Source organism: Numenius arquata, chromosome 3, assembly GCF_964106895.1.
Source record: "Numenius arquata chromosome 3, bNumArq3.hap1.1, whole genome shotgun sequence".
In the NCBI taxonomy this organism is placed as follows: Eukaryota; Metazoa; Chordata; class Aves; order Charadriiformes; family Scolopacidae; genus Numenius; species Numenius arquata.
In genome coordinates, this window is record NC_133578.1 from 12269712 (window position 1) to 12287004 (window position 17293).

Below are 17293 nucleotides of genomic sequence, written 5' to 3' on the forward strand. Positions count from 1 at the left end.
CAGTTCTACTTTTTCATGAAATTTAAAACAAATGACATTTCATGCCCAGTGCGTTTGCCAGCCCTACCAAGTAGCACTAACAGTGAAGCAGTACACGTAACTGAGGAGAATTTTTATAAGCTATCCAGAGCAGTGCCTTTGCCAGCAGCATTCGTCACTATCAGTAGACAGTCTTTAAATGAACATACAACTGTGCAGTCAACTCAGCAACAAAATCCAGTTTTAGCATTTTCTGTGGCCGCTGCCAGACTCCTAAATTGCAGGAAATAAATCTTGTCTGGCAGGAAATTGATAAAGTACGGGCATGTTCATTCAGAGCAAAGAGTTTTTGTTACCACCTTACATTCCAGATGTGGATTGTTGCCCTTAATTATGAATTTCATAGCTCCAGACATATTTTCCAGTAGCTGTGTGTTTTGGGCACAGAAAGAAAGCACATATTTTCTCTTTTTATTAATTTTCCACAGTAGGTCATGCATACTATGTGTGCTTATGTAAATTGATAGAGATTCCTTGCCTGTTGATAGCATATATTGATATTGAATTCCTAAGAACAGCATCCCCAAGCTAGGAAAATATGAACCTCTTTTGGTCAGGGGCATAGCTCCTACAAGAAGATAGAGCCACTAGTATTCAGTGATGTGTAAAATTAATTCACGTCCTATTAAGACAGAAACTTTGCACCAGTAAGTCAAAAAAAATGATCTTTCAGTCTTCCAGAAATAATATACAACGGAAAAATTAGTTTTTTGCAAGTGTTATTACAGTGAATAATGATCATTCTCTTGAGAAAGGAAAGAAACAGAGTGGATTGTCATCTTTTAAAAGTGACTGCCAAATCAAACCCCAAATATTATTGTTATGAAGGGATTGTTGCTCTGAAAATAATTGACGCTGTTTAGTTTTGCTTTTTTCATGTGGTATCAGCAGAGTTTTTTGACCCGATGATGTCCCAGTCTCAAGTTGTGGCTCAGTGTCTGGATTCTGTGATCAGTTCTGTGAGACAAAACAGCTAAATGTTTGCAGTTTTCCTTCTAAGTGGGGACGTACCTACAGTTTGCTAATGACAGAGTGAAATGCCGGTGTTAATTTCATCCTGTACTTGTCAAGGGGCTTCCTACTGCTTGTGCTTGGTCTAAACAATCTTTATCTACCTCTGTTACTGAACGAAGGATTCACAACTGAAAGTAAAAATCTTTGTCAAGTGTTAAAAACTAAGCTCTCTGTGTTGGGAAGAGGGGAGACAGCTTCCCAACAATTTATTTTTATTGTGTTAAACTGTTTTATGTTTCAGCCTTTCTTCTAGTGCTGCCAAATAAAATTTATGAACAAAAGTGGCAGCAAACACAGTAAATCAGGCTGTCCTGTTGAAGTGGAAATGAATGAACTCCTGTTCTGACAGCTCTCACACCACAGTGAAATTCTGGTCTGATTCTTCAAAATCTTGTTTTCTGTAGCAAAGTTTGCCGCTGCTCTGAAATGAACACTGGTCCTATCGGGAAACTTCTGGCACGCTCCTGAACTCATTGCTACTGACTTAAAGGAACGGCTCCATTTAGTAGTATTTCATAGACATCTTGATTCAGAAATCACCAAAGATGGGGAGGAAGAGAAGAATAGGGAAAGCCAGCATATTTTAGAGGCTTGCGGGACTATGTGGAACAATTAGCAAGAGCCTTATTTCCATTCAGCAACCACAGTTGTTTCCCTTTGAAGTCATTTACATTCTTACTGCATATTCCTAAATGACCCATAACCACACACACAAATCAGCTATTTCTTTGCATTTGCATTTTTTGGCATTTTAAGCTATTCGAACGATTCAGCACCTCATAAAATTTAACACTTTTAAAAAGGCCTTAACATCATTTGGTCCATGGGAAGAAAGCTTCCTCTTTGCAGTTTGCTCCTTTTTTTCTTTAAGGAGATACTCAGAAGCAGAGAAAATTCTCATTGAAATTGATGAGAGTTTCACCCAAGAGAGGGCTGCAAAGTTTATCATCCCTGTTTTGTTGAGAGCTCTTGTGCTTGCCCTTGCCTTTTTGGCCCATTCTACAGACACTTCTACTCTGCAGAGCTGAATGACAGTATTGAAGTTATTGAGAGCTGATAGAGTTGTATCTTGTTATGTTGCTCACATTCTCCTATGGTGGCAGGTTAAAATTCTCTTATTTTTAACACTATTTTACATGCTTCTTATTTTGCTACCAGGACTCTGGACCTCTGGATCTATTTTGTCTGGACCCTCTTTACTATTACTTGATACTGTGCACTTTGATAGCTTTATACAAACACATTCATAAGGTATTGATGGCTTCAGTCATTTTTCAGGGTAAGAACAGCTGCCCTCCTGTGCTGCAGCTTCACCTCAGTCTTTGCATTGACTGCTGCAATAGCAAATTTGTTGGCAAGGAGGAAGTACATGGTCAGGTTATTTGATCTAACATTACTAAATATGGAAAGCTAATTTCCTTTTAGTATGAGTTGGGCAAAATCTCTGGATGTCTCCATGTCTCAGATCCTCAGCCATGAAGTCAGTGACACTTTCCCACATGACAGCTACCTATTTTGGAACTGAAATTGTCTTCAGTTTGTACATAACTCAGTATGCTGCACACCCCTGCTTTGACAAAGCGTCGGAATTTCACCGCTTTGCAGAGACCTTGTCATCTTTGTGTGCCAGTGTAACTCCTAAAAATGTGCAACATCTACAAGAAAGTAGGAGGGAACTAGGACAGCATCTGGGTGGCAATGGGGGAAACAGCCTAAGCTTTCTCCTAGGCTTTATCCAAGGTTTGTGGTGTCTGACTCCTTTTGAATTGCCAACCTAGACAAACTTTTTTAAAAAGGGGAAAAACTGCACAATGACTAAATATAAATATAGGTCTGAAGATGGACAGAGATTCAGTCTACTTATAATCCCATCTTAAGTTCGGAAAACTTGTATGTATGGAAAAAAAAGTCCAGGTGAGCTATATGGGTGGTTTGCATAAAACTCTCCTCATGTGCTTAATGGCTACAGGTCAGCTGGCTGCAATGTGGGGAAAGTAAAAAGGCAGATGTTGCTGCTGGTAGAATGATTTATTAAAGCTCCATCAAAAAAACACTGCCACTTTGAGACTGCAACACCTGTGTGAAAATGCCCCCATTAGTGTAACAGAGGTTTACAACCCCTCATTCGCTTGCTGATTGACATTGCAGCTACACAGAAATGTGTTTCTCTATACAGTGTGTTCCCCTCATGTCTGCTAGGAAAGGGCAGAGTCCACCTTGACAGTGTTCTGTATTTCATCTGAATGATGTTTCGGGTTATTTGGGGGCTTTCTGAAAACTCCTATAAAAATCATACTTTAAATGTAATAAATTTAAACTTATTCTTTAAATTAAATAAAATCTAATTTAGGATAGCACCTATGCATGTGATTGATTCCACAAGACATAAGTAGGGCTTAAGCATTTTCTTAAGAGCTGCATTAATTGGGGCTGGTGTTTGAACTTAAAAATTAAATAAACTGAGAGCAACTTGACACCCAGTGCTGCTCTAAAATTCCACTTGGGTCCTTCAGAAATAATTTAGGACAAATGTACCTGTAGATGTTATGGTACTTGGGAAAGCAATGCTTTATTCAAACAGCTATACTCTGGTGACTGAGCACAAAGCCAATACTCCATGCACCTCTGGGAACTCTCCACACTGAATTTTACAAAAAATATGATTAAATGTAAAAGATTGGAGAAGAAATGATCTGCAGCTGCTGTCTGCTTTTCAGTTAGCAGACCATGTCTTCCATAGATAGGTCATAAATTCTTCCCTGCTGGGAGTACTATAAATGCTGATTCCCCTTCAGAACTGTGGTAGTGTGTGTAGCGTTCAGCACCTCTGCAATCTACAAAAAGGAGTTGAATAGTGAGAAAACAAAATTTGCAGATAATGCAGAACTACTTTAAAGAGTCAAAAGTAAAATTGGTAGGGTGCCATCTGCAGAAGAATCTCATTCTGTTTGGTGCCTGGACTATAAAACATCAAATGCTTTTTGGCATTGTTGAGTACAAAGTAGAAAAATAAAAGATACTTAGTTCAACTTTTATTAGCTATTGCTATTCAAAAGAGAGATCATGTCCTGAACGGCTCTCTGACTAATCAGCTCAAGGTGGGAAAAATAGTAAACAGTGTTAAAAAAAATTGGAAGGAAAAAAAGCCCCAACCATCTGCTCTGTCAATCTAGAAATCTTTGGGTTCCCACATTTGGGATGCTAGAGTCCTTATCTCAGGCTAGAAAAGAGACAGAAAATTTGACAAGGGTTATCTGAGGTATTTCATGGCTCCTAGTACAAGCACCAATTGAAAAACAAAGACTCTTCAGCTTGAACAATACAAGCGGACAAGGATTTGAAACAGGTTTATAAAATCATGAATGTCACGGAAGCATATAAAGGATGTTTGTTTGCTGTTTTCCAAAATATAAAAAGTAGAAAGCTACAGTAAAATGTCAAACAACAAGGTTAAACCAGACAGTGCCTTGCACGCAGTCTGGGAGGCCCCCCTAAGCTTGCCCTAATGATGTGCTAAGGTATTGCACTTGATGAGGCTTGTACACTCCAGAGTGTATCTTCTGGCTGTTCTCTGAATTCTCACCACATGCATGAAGCAAATCTGGTTTTGTGACCATCTCATAACTAGACATTTTCAGATGGAAAATCTAAACCAGCTTTATTTGTACAATTTCTGTAAAGCTTCACAGAAATGTAAGGTCCAAACTGTTCTCCTTACAAAGAAGCTTGCATTACTATTTTGGGCACCTCTCCTTTCTTGTAACATCTTTTGCCCACGACCACCATAATGATAGTGTTTGTGCACGCGTTTTCTCTGTGTATGTTTCTTTGTGCATTTTAAGATGGAAGTTTTGTCCTTGGATACCTGAATTCCTACTCAGACAATTAGGAATTGTGAAGTGTGCCAAGAGTTCACTAGACCTAGTCATATATGTGTCTTCTAGATTATCTAAGTAGCATGCCTGTAATGCCAGCATTGGTTTATGATCTGAACTGAAAGCATGCTTCCAGACAAATGGAGCATTGCAGAATTAATGAAGCAAGACCTAATGAGTTTTCATCAGAGTCAAAGAATTTTGTATAAGATAAACTTTTGTCTTTTTGCTACAGAATTCTAGATTCTCAGTACTCGTGTCAGGGAGGGAATAAGCACAGAAGCACGGCAGAAAGTTATCCTTCCATGTGATCAAATCATTCCACACTTTTTAGGATGAATAGACTTCTTGCCAAGCTCCTGCAGAAACCCTTGCATGTTGCCAGACAGCAAAGTGAAACTCTGTAAAAGGGTCACTCATGTAAAAACTGAGAGAATCCTTTAACTCTTTACTTTCCCCTAGCTTCTGTCTCACCTGAATTCTTATGATTATATCCTGTATCTCCAGTGTAGATCCAGGATTCATAACCTGAACTTGGTCCTTGTAGGTTTATGATATTGTGGGGGTTTTAGTAGACTTTTAAAAATAAACTAAAGTATACCGGTTTTCATTCATATCCCCATAGTTGGGTACAGCAGCCAAAATGAGCCAGAAGTGCTCAGCACTCGCTATCATGTTTTAAGTCAATGAAAACTACACATTACTCAGTATCTTCTGAAATTGGGCCACAGTTTTTTCTATGGAACTAAGAAGAACTTCATATGGCACGCTAACAGTTGCATTGAAATACTAATTGTAAAGGAACAGCTTCTAATAAATAGGAAGAAAGTGCTAATTCTCTTTTTACTTTCTGGGTCTTCTTACCCTTTGCATTGAATTCTATGAGTTGCATCTCCAGGTGATTCTTCCATAATGAGTTGCATCTCCAGGTGATTCTTCCATATCTCTCATCAGGGCCAACAGGACAATGACAAATCTTGCAGCCTTTCTATGTTAGTGGCACATGATCTTCATACTTGAGACTAAAAGAGTATTAGGTTTCCTTCCCTCGTGATGTTAATATTAGCAATATTAAGGAGTTTGATTCGGCAAAGGTTTTCTATTCATTGCAAGAAATGAAAAACAAACAAAATGTCTGGAGTTTGAAACTTCTATAGGTGAAAATTTGAGAAGGAGCTCAACGTAGCTATAGATGGTCTGAGGTTGCCTGAGACAAGAATGCAGTGATTGCCAGGGATGGGTGCCTGAAGAATGAGTTGTAGCATTTGATGGTACTTTACAGATGTTCGCTTCTACTTTCTACCTGTGATTCTTTTTTTTTATTGTTATTGCTTTTGGTTGGGATTTGGGTTTTTTTTTGTTTTGCTTGATTTTGTTTTTGTTTGGGTTTTTTTTTTGGCAAGACAACGGTCTGTTTGAAGGCCTGTGTTGTCATTCTTCTCTCCCTGCTCCATACCATTTGAGAGAAGAAACATATAATTGCACACACCAGTTGTGAAGACTTATGTCTTCAGAGTTGTGTTCCAGTTATGGTTACACCCAAAGAACAAATTTATGAGGACTGTGTGCATGTGGAACAAGAAACCTAAACACCAGATGTAGTGTACCAGAGTTCAACACTTAAACAAAAACATACCCAAGGTTTACAGAAAGACCTTTATTGTTTCTTGTACGAACAATAGGTAATGCTTTGAAGCGAGCTATGTTTAGCCTTAGTATGTATTTCAGTTTTGCTTTAAATGAGGCAATTGTAGATTCTAGACTGCTCTGTAGAAGAGGTAGGTTATTTGCTTTGTTTGCAAGGTCTCCAAATATTTAACATTTTCATGTTTAACCTTGCCAGACAGGTTCTCTGTTTTGGAGGCAAGCTTTTAAAATGGATAAACTATTCTTGAGATATGGTTTTTGTGTGTTTAAAGTCTCAGAAGGAGCTTAACAATGTATCATGTCCACTTTCCTTTATCAAGAACATCTGCTGTTCATTTGTTAAAGCAAACTGTAGCTTGAGCCCAACCAAAGCTTTGTTACAAGACTTGAAAAAGAGCTGCACTGGCATGAACCAGGTTTCCCACCTGCACTAACCAAATAACCTAAATTAAAATAAAAATACACCACCTATTAGGTGGAGTTGTATTCACGATATTCATGTTGTAGTCTCCACAGTTTTGTAGTACTTTTTTTCCTAAGACTGACATTAAGAGTTCACATCAGTATGAACTATTACATCAAGAAGTGGCTTTTTTTCTTGTTAGCACAACTCTGTCCACATGGACAGAGCATGTGTTGCAATATATCGAGTTCTTAACATCCTCTGCTAAGTTCGCTCTCAAGTACATTCCCCTCACAAGTCTTTTGATCACAGTCCAGATCCAAAAACTCTTGGCTCTTGATCCAAGGAAGATAGAGGACATAGAGGACACTGGTTAGAGTCTGGTGACTATGGGAAACACCTCTTTTGTTGTAGGACCTAGGATGAGCCACATCCACAGAACAGCTGTTACTGTCCGGATTGAATCTCTTGGGGCTGCATGAGAGCCTTCAACTATATGACCTTCAGATGAGCCCATCTGATACATAACCTGCAATAAAGTGAATAATATTCCATTTTTGCTGATACCTAGACATTGGAAGGAGAGGTACACTATACAGTTTCTACTGCATTTCAAGTGTAAGTGCTATACATTGTTTTTTCCTATATCTTCTTTGAGTAGAATTACACTTACAAAACCTGTCATGCTACTTAATCACATTTCCTCTGCTGCTTTCTTGATACAATCTGATGGATCAATACTCTAAGTTTCGCAAAAGATGCAAGCAGTTTACACCCTGCTAGTCATGAGTATTTGCTAGGCCAAGTCCCTTCTTTTTTTTGTGTCAGGTTTTTGTTTGCAGGCAGCAGAATAAAGGTCAAAGCTTGTCAGAGATTCTGAATGGTTTTCCACATCTCCCTTGAAATCTCCTCCTGATGTGACTTCCAATGATCTGCCCAAAGTATACACTTTGGAGCTCAATGGTAACATCTGGCGATTATGACTGAGGCTATCCTCTTTTTATCCCTTTTCAATTTCTGATCTCTGAGGCCTTTTCTGAGATGTAGTTCCAAGCAATGACTGGTTTCTGGTTGAAGGTGGGCATGGAACAGAGGATAGGCTACAAACCCTTATCAGAAAGTTACCTCATTCTCTGACATTCCTTAACATTATGATAAGCAGGCAGCCAAATAAGCAAAACACCTGCTGTTCTTCTAAAGGAGGTCACTGCTGTCAGACATCATCTACCAACCTACTGGCCAATTTTTCTTAAATGTCTATTGCTTTTCCTGTCCACTGTGGATGTGGGAAGCAGTTTCTTCTCTTCTGCTTTGCAGGAACCTTTATGCACTAGAAAACATTTCCCTTTTATTGCCATTCTTCTTGTAAGACTTGTTACCCTGGTCATGCAAACTTTGTTTTCATGTTGTTTTAATGCTTCCAGAAACTACAGTCTAACTATAAATGTGCTAGCTACACTACTAACCATCAGCGTTTTCAATAAGTTATTTCTCTGGGTTGCAATAAATGAGGTACAGGCTAAGAGCATCACTTCTAATAGCCTCAAGGGCTGCATATCCCTTAAAGTCTCAAGACAAGTGGAAAAGTCTATTTTTGTGTAGCCATTTATCAGTGCACGTTAATTAAAACAACAAAAACTTCCATACATTTTCTCTAAGAAGTATATTCTGTAATTTTCTGTCTCAAGTAGAAATGGGCAGTTATGATACCAAATTCTTCTCACTAAGAACCATGTGTCAAAAATCAGTGTCACTTAGCTGCAGGAGCAGCAAACCTGCTTATTTTAGGTTGTTAAATACTACCTACTATACTCCGTTATTCTTTAACAGCCTACAAAGGGGACAACCTTCCTCAAAAATCAGCAAGGTATGCAAATTGGGTTGAAAGCTACATTTTAAATAGTGTGTGATGTATAAAAAGGTGAATAGAGAACATTTCTGTCTTTCAGAGGTAAATTCAAATTTTTTTTGAGATGGATTGAGCTACCCAAATACAACCGATTCTTTTTTTCAATGATTGAATACTTTACATTCACAGGTCTTAATTCTGGCCTTTGTGGAATTAAAAGCAAAGGCAGTCTACAGAAATAGCAGCACAACTGAACGCTACGTGCTGACAGAATCTGGATGTTTTAAAATTCTGACTTCATGGGAGAATGATTGTCTCTTGAGAGGAATTTTAGTCATTAGTGGAATTCATATTGCAGCATATGAAATCATCTTTATGAGGGGAGTTATTTTGAATAGCATCTTCATAACAGTTGTATCATTGCCGTCCCAGTACAACTTTTGATGTGCCTGTCTATATAGGATGTAATTTAGGGGAATTTTGCAAACCAAGACATCTTTTTGATAGCTGTTTTCTTCCTGATCTCATTGCTTGTGTGTTGATGTGACCTTGAGCAGCAACATGTGACATTTATCTAGTCTTTAACATCAATCACTGAACACCTCAGCCAGTACAACGTGCATAATGCTAGAATATGTCATGTAATGTTTGCCGTCATTTCCAGAAGTCTTAAGGTGCTACTGTCAGAATGAGCAACAATCAGAAATAGTACACACCCTGTCAGTGCTCCACAGATTTTTATGCTTTGGTTTATTGCCACTTCTGGCTGACCCTTTTGAGTGCTGTGGGTTTGTGTTCATTGTTAGCCTCACTGGAGCCTGCAACAGTTATTACAAAGCAGGATATCGCTTTGAAGTTAAAAGCACGAGACAAAAGAGTGCATCTTGTTGCCCTAAACTGCTACTGCAACTGTGATGCATTTAAGTAGGCAAACCTATGGTTTTGTGAAATTGGTATATAAAAACTTCTTTTATGGAATGTAGATATAGGCTAAGTTTTAGAAAATCTTTCCTGTACTTTCAAACAAGAAAAAGGATCACTGACTATATTGACGTTGACGGCCACTGAATGCCTTTAGGTTTGTGACAATTGGGACTATTTTGTAGCCGCTCAGTTTTTAATAATACTATCCTTCAGTGTACAGATTTGTTGTATTTTTTCTCATTTCTTTTCTTTGGGAATCTAGCACCATCCCTTTTCAATAGTATTCCCCCAGACCTAGATGCAGAACTGAATCTTAACTCTGGAAGTTGCACAGGCAACAGGTTTTTTCTCAGCTCTTCCCACTTGCTGAGCTGATACATAGAGCAGAAGGCTTGTTTTACCTTAGCAGACTTTTCCAAGAAGACTCTAAGCAGTTGATGGGTCCAGACAAAAACTCAAAATTCACGTCTGGGCTAATACAATGGTTATTTGCTGCTTGCTGTCAGTTTTCCACTTGTTAGCGTTGTAGAGCAGGTAAAGAAAAGCTGTAGCCTCACTGGGACTGGCAATACTCACACAGGCCAAACTGTAAATAAAGGTTATAGCCTTCTGCTGCTGGGCATTAAATAAGCAGATAAATTTCTCTTTGCTGTGGATTTACTCAAGGCAGATGTTTTTAGTGAGCTCTGGAAAGGTTAGGGAGGAATATAAAACCTGCTGCAGTTCTGGAATTGATCCATTAGGATCAAAACCTAGTAACCAGTGATTCGTCTAAGAGTCCCTGACACTTTTATGGCAAGACTATGTATTTCAGAGAGGGCTGGCTCAGTTTGAAACACATTCCAAACCCAAACCTGAAATAAATCCTTGCAACAGAGCAATTCTGTAAATTTCTACTTTTCTATCATATCATTTTTGACAAAAAATGAAAGAAAAACAATACAGGGTTTGGGAAGGGAATGACTCAATCTTTTGAAAGGAAATGGCATGTTGATCACCTGTGTTTGTAATTTTCTCTGTGGCATTTCCTCTGTGTAGAGGTGTGGATGAACAAAATAATACAGACATAGCAAACACAAAATAAACACGCATGGAAGAAATGGAAAATTACTTAATGTGGGTTCAGCCATGTGACACTGAAACGACATGTATAATGGTCTACCAGAGCTTGAGGCGTCACGTAAAAATGGCCCTGTGTGGTCCAAAGGGGACTTAAGAATATGATAAAACAAAAAAGAAAAATAGAAGAAAGGTGTTGCTTGTTGCTTCAACCCCAGTTGTTCCCTGGGATAAGTGATGGAAGGTTTATGCTTGGGAGCTTTGAAGCTGAAAAATATATAGAAGAAAATACACCAGAAGGAATGATTGTGAACTGGAAAAAATAGTATTAGGTGACATGTAACTAATGACTTGTATTCACAGCCCAGAATCTTAGCAGCTGTAAACAGATGTGGCTGGGCTATTGTTAGTAAAGAGGTTGCAATGTAATGCACTGAAAAGGTGGTTCTTTCTTCATACCAGGTCAAGTGCTACTCTGTCATTTTATTGTATTATTTTACTTGAAATAGCAGTTTCAAAGCCATTTTGCTTCAAATATTTCAAATTCAAGGAAATCTTAATATCCAGTGAAGCAAGAATGAGAAGTAGAAACTCCATTCTAATCTACTCTCTGGCTTTGGGTAAGTCATTAATCTCTCCATTTGTTTCTTAACGTAAAATGAAAAGATAGGCAGGAAGGCATGGACAAGTTAATATTAAGTAAAGCGTTCTTTGGTACAAGTCAGTTTCAATACCAGTAAGCACTTTATCAACTAACAAGAGTTACACTACTCTCAAAATCTCATTTTCATGCTTCACAACTCCCTTTTTCTGAAAATGAGATGTGCTGAGAAAGATATTGCTGGGAGCCTGCCCTCTGAGTGAGCACTAAACCAATACGCTGGAGTAGTGTTAGGGGGCATGGTTGAGTGGGAGCTGCTGTTTTTCAGAAAGCACAGGAAAGAAAAGGCATGGCCACAAAAAGCTTTAGAAAGATGCAGTAGTATTTTTAAACAGCAATCAACTCCTCATCGTGCAGGATCCCAAAATGTATTCTCTATAGAATATGGCTCTTAGGTAAAGATAGACTCAGAAAGAACTTGAGAAGTTTGTACCAGAAGTGGAAAGTTTCTCCAGCTTATTCAGCAAATTCATGCTCTTGGCAAACATTAATGTCCTATTAAGTAAATAGTGCCAGGAAGAAGGGTTCGCCACATCACTGGCAAAATTAATTTGTTTGAACTGATACCCAATGAATTAAAGGAAAGAGAAAAATTTCTGACATCTGTAGGTTAAGCTCCAACAGATGAGAAACCCAGCTGGAGTGAGGTGGGGCTGGACTAAAAATGAAAGGTTTTGAAAGAAGAGAACCTAGGAATGGGTAAGGTTCATTGGCTAAAGATGGTAATTTGGAAAGTAAGTGCTGTGCAGTCAGAAGAAAGCAGAGCTGAAATGTGGATTGGAAACTGAGAGGAGAATTGGAATTTGCACAAGCCCCAACCGAGCCTTCTTCAAATAAAGACAGATCATCAATATTTTGCCCACCTGGAGGTTGAAGGGACTTCCTGTTCAGTTGCCAAGATTTGATAACGTAGTTCAAAATGCAACATTGCTCCTTTCCCAATGAGCAAACACAGCCACAACTATTACTCATCCCAGCTCATCTTGATCCACTCAGTTACTTCACGACATGTAGGCAAAGGATCAAAGCATCAGAAGATGGAGAGCTAACATATCAGAGTGGGGGAATAGGAAAGAAGGGGGAAATACTGTAATTAGGAGTTGTTATGATGACTGGGGAGGTGTGCTAACAGTTAACACATACTAAAGCAACCTTCTCATAAAGCAGAGGAAGAACCTTTGCCTGAGGAGTTAATTCCTTGGTGGAAACCGGTGTATGTCTGCTTTTCCCATTTTGTTATGAAAGGCACAGATCCTCAACAGGTTTCAACAGCTCAACTGAAACTAATAACTCCATTCTCAGTTGTACCAACTGAGAATCTGCCTGCAAATCTGAAGGTATCATTAATGTCATATCAGGCAAGGATATATTAACATGGTTGCTATTTAAAGAGCACAGGACTGGTTCATTTTGTTGAAAAATCCTCTTTGGGCTACCAGGGCTACTACTCCTTTTAAGCAGTGTGCTTGTGTGAATACCTCTAGGTCTTTATAGTCCCCCTACCAATATAATATGAGAATGACCCTTAATGACGCTTTCTCAAATTATACCCTTATTTTCTGCTTTTCAAGATCAAGACAAAATTTGGTATGTGTCTGCATTTCTTGCCTGTGCATTGTCAGGAGCTACTATATCTCAGCACATTTGAAAAATACATGGCTCCATACAGATTTACAATATAAGCCTAATCCTTGGCAACCATGCTAGAAATTTTTGGTCTGGATACTTTGCAATCTTGCTTACTTAGAGGTATAGTAGCACTGCTGCCCTTGAGTTTCCCAACAATGGGGACCCAGGTGTCAGGATTCTTCATTGGCACCATCACTGTACTTCTGCAGGTAAACCATTATAGTGGGAAACTTTTCTGTGTTGGTATCTGTCTGCCTGACTAGTCTTATGATTTTACCGATTTAACTTATCCAAGAGTTTTTTTCATTTTATTATGTTCTGCCATTTGGCTTGCAAAGAGTATGTGTTTAACAGCTCCTGTGTCAAGAACTTTCCACTGCATTGCTAAATGTCCAACATTTCTTCCTAATACCATCATCTGTTCTGTTTGCCTTCTTTCTCCACTCTCTCTCACATCTTTCCAGGTCAGAGGCTACCCCGAGCCTCAGATCACGTGGTACAGAAATGGGCATCCTGTCCCAGAGGGAGACCATTATATTGTGGACCGCAGCATTCGAGGGATATTCAGCTTGGTAATCAAAGGTGTACAGGAAAGTGATGGTGGCAAATACACCTGTGAGGCTGCAAATGATGGTGGGGTTCGTCAAGTGACAGTGGAACTGACAGTGGAAGGTAAGATGATACTTATACTGTTGTGATGATCATAGAGTTTAATTAAATGAACAAGACGTGTTAAACTGTGTGGTTGAAATCACAACTGTATACACACACTTTCTCACTGGTGTGAGAGTGAATTACATTTCACAGTTTAAGACATAAACCACGTCTATAGCTTGAAAAAGTGTGCGTTCAGTTTCAGATGTGTATGATGATGCTTGGGTAACAAAAGACCTAGCTGTAAAGACTTTGCTATAAACTTTGCCATTTTCATGGAAGCCACCACTCAGGACAGAAACAAAGGCCTGGAAAAGGCAGCATTTTCTCTCAGGCAGTTAAAACAGTGGCAACCTTGGTTGCTTCACAGCCTGTTAGACAGGCACACTTGAGGCAATGGGTTTCTGGAGATCTCCATCCATGCCTCCATTTGCTAAGCTGAACGCCTGGTTGTAATTGCATGCTTAATGTCACACAGGAAACAGCCAAGATCAAACCCAGGAATTTTTAAGAGAACATCTGCATATTAGATAGTTGCAAACTGCCAAATTTGAAATGTAAAGAGTGACACAAAGCCAGGGAAGGTTGGAAATCAATTGTACTACTTCTCTCTTCGCAATTTGGTCATGTCAAAGATCTGTTGAATATCAAAGCTCCTCAGGTCACAACTTTGTGTTGGATTCTTGAAGCAAAGCAAATATCTGTAGCAGTCCTGAAACAATCAGCATAAAGGTTTATTCAGAGTCAAAATCTCTAGCAGATATGCTCAGAGTACATACTGAAATATGCATAGGTCTGGCATGATTGTTGCTGCCTTCTGTTGTAAAAATTATGTTGTAAAAAAAATTTTTTTTTCTCCCCAGTTTTAAATTGTGACAACTTGCATGGAGGTGGAGGATTTTCTTTAAAGCTGTTTTTATATCAGATTTTCTGACCTGGGCTTTCCTGCAGTTTAAAAGCAATTTCATGGCAGTAGCCAATGACTGAATTTCTCAGAGTTTAAGTATTTACGGTCTTTAGTCTAAAAATCTTTGTTCTAAAAAATTCTAATTCTTTATTTTAAAAATTCCTCCATGCATTGAGATTGCAAAGTGCAGATTTTTTTCTGTTCTCAGGCAAGATGTCTAAATGGGGCTGACTGCACCCTGGAAAAATAAATGCCTGAAACACAATCTCATCTTTCCATGGCTCCATGGCTTATAGTCCTCCATGGCTGTCCAATCTGACAGTAATGTAGATTCTTATAAGTCTCTAGAACAAATTTTTTTCACAGCCATCAGAGCTGTTTGTTTCATGCTTCCACTCTGGATCTAACCCAGGTCACTGCCCTTTTTTTTAATGTGCCAAAGCGCCCAGGAGTGCTGTGTGCAGTAGATGGCGCTGAGTTTACACGACTCTGCACACATCTCCCTGTTGCTTACCCCAGCAAACATGATGAACTACCGAGCTTCAAAAAGAATCATTTTACAGAAAAGGTAGCGTGGGCTAGCACAGGCCTAAAAGCCAAACCAAGTAAAGTCAAAACCTCTTTCAGAGCCCCAAACCAGTTTTTTGATATCTTAATTTGAATTAGTGCTGCACCATAAAAATTAGACACAGTGTTTCATTCACTTGTTTAAAAATATTTTTGCATGAATAATCTGCAGTTTTGTTACTACTGAGGCTAGGAATTAGATGGTAACTCTGCTAAAACTTGTTTTTGAAATTGGAGAGCCTGACTTTGGAGTACAGATGACATAACCTTATACTGCAGGTGTTGCATTCCTCCTTTATGTCCAAAACCTGGAGAAATGCATATTTTACATAGTCTTCAGCATCTGTAATTCCCAATGGTCTTGACAAAACTCCTGTCTTCCTGTTTTATGCTTACAGGAAACTCCTTGAAGAAATACAGCCTGCCATCCAGTGCCAAAACCCCTGGGTAAGGAGTCCTCTGGCTTTGATATCGTTTAACAGACACCTAAACATGCAGGAAAACAAGTAAAATAACTCTTGCTAAAGAATAACCACTTCTCCCCATTTTAAGTGCTTCTTGCTTTTTGTCTTTAGCTCTGATTCTCTTCGAGGGCCAGTCAAAAAGGGTTAGATTCTTGTTTAGTTCTCCAGTTCCAGTATTTCCTCACTGGAAGCGTATTCCCAAGGCTCCTTACCTGTGCAAGAATCAGAGGTAATGGAGGAAAGCAAAGCCTGGTGGTTAATGACACAATTCTCCACAGCATTGCATTGGAATAGAGTAACTGCTTGGCGTGATTTCTCACACTTGTGCGATGGGGATAGCAAGAATGGCTGGGCTCTCAGAAGCAGGGCAGCGCCAGTTAAAACAACATCTGAAAACAAACATTTTGATATTTGTGAACTCAAACGCTCTAAGTCCAAATCTCCATTTTTCCCAAGCAGAATAGCTACTATGAGAGTTGCTGTGTTAGTAAAATGGCTGAGGCTGTCAGGAAGACAGAAGTAGATACAGCTACTGCTCCCTCCTTCTGACAGGAATTAATCTGGCTGAAAACAGAACATTCTGCTGGTGTCTGCAATATCGCGTGCTCCTCTGCTGCAATGTTGCACTGTCTTGTCTCTGCTCTCTGATATGCAGAAATCCTTCCCCACACCTTCCAAGACCTGACAGTCTTCTTCTAAAGCCAGAGCAAATACTGCTTTAAGAGTCATCAGCAAGAAATAAAAGCAACTGAAATCAGCATTCTCTCACATATAATTTAAGTATTTCCAAGCAACACAGTTAGTAAACTTTGGTTCAGAAGAAAGAATTGTTCCAGTTTGGAGTAACTGTTAGCAAGAATGGTTTGGAGTAACTGTTAGCAAGAATGAGTCGATGGGGTGATCTAAGCTGGCACACAGAGCAGCCTTCTTGCTTTCATTTACTTTCTGCACATCAGTAAGCATTTACAATAAAGTGAATGCCACTGTTTTAAAAGCCCAGGGCCTAATTCTTCCAACAGTTTAATTCATTTCTTTATATGTAGCTTGTATTTAAGTAGAATTATTTCTGATTTATATCCTTGGGACTAAGACGCATTGGATGTAGACAAAAATACACACTCCTGATTATGTTAGCGATCAGAATACAGATGGTTTGAATTTTAAAATTAACTGAGATTACAACAGTGAAAATAGTAAGTGAAACTCAGTTATCAGGAAGGCTTTTACATGATAATGTCTGTATTGCAAATGTGCTACAGAAATACACACATGCTAAATAATCAAAGCAAGAAAAGACAGTCAAGGTTGCTGTTAGGTTTTGTTATACATTCAGACTTTCCAAAGCCCTATCCTAATCCATTGTATTGCACGCAGGTAGAATGATTGTCCTCATTCTTCATTCTCATGTGTTTTATTCCTGTTCAGTATTAATAATTTTATGGTATGGAAAGTTTATACCTTATATAATCAGGCAGGAGGAAAAAGAAAAAAAACACGTTTCGGTTTGTGTACATCTAGGAAACAACCATAAAGCTGCAGGCTATCTAGTAGTTGATTTTCTTGTAATGTGTTAGTATGTGTGTATAGATATATAAATATAG

The 17293-nt window shown here is 38.8% G+C and overlaps 1 protein-coding gene across 2 annotated transcripts in view; it reads left to right on the forward strand.

The window, feature by feature from the left end:
- Positions 1–17293, forward strand: part of MYLK (myosin light chain kinase) — a 218319-nt gene that overhangs the window by 75763 nt on the left and 125263 nt on the right. For both annotated transcript variants that reach the window (XM_074145668.1, XM_074145670.1), the window contains exons 3-4: positions 13565–13772; positions 15627–15675. In XM_074145668.1, coding sequence (XP_074001769.1) covers positions 13565–13772; positions 15627–15675 — 257 coding nt within the window. The remainder of the gene's footprint in view (positions 1–13564; positions 13773–15626; positions 15676–17293) is intronic.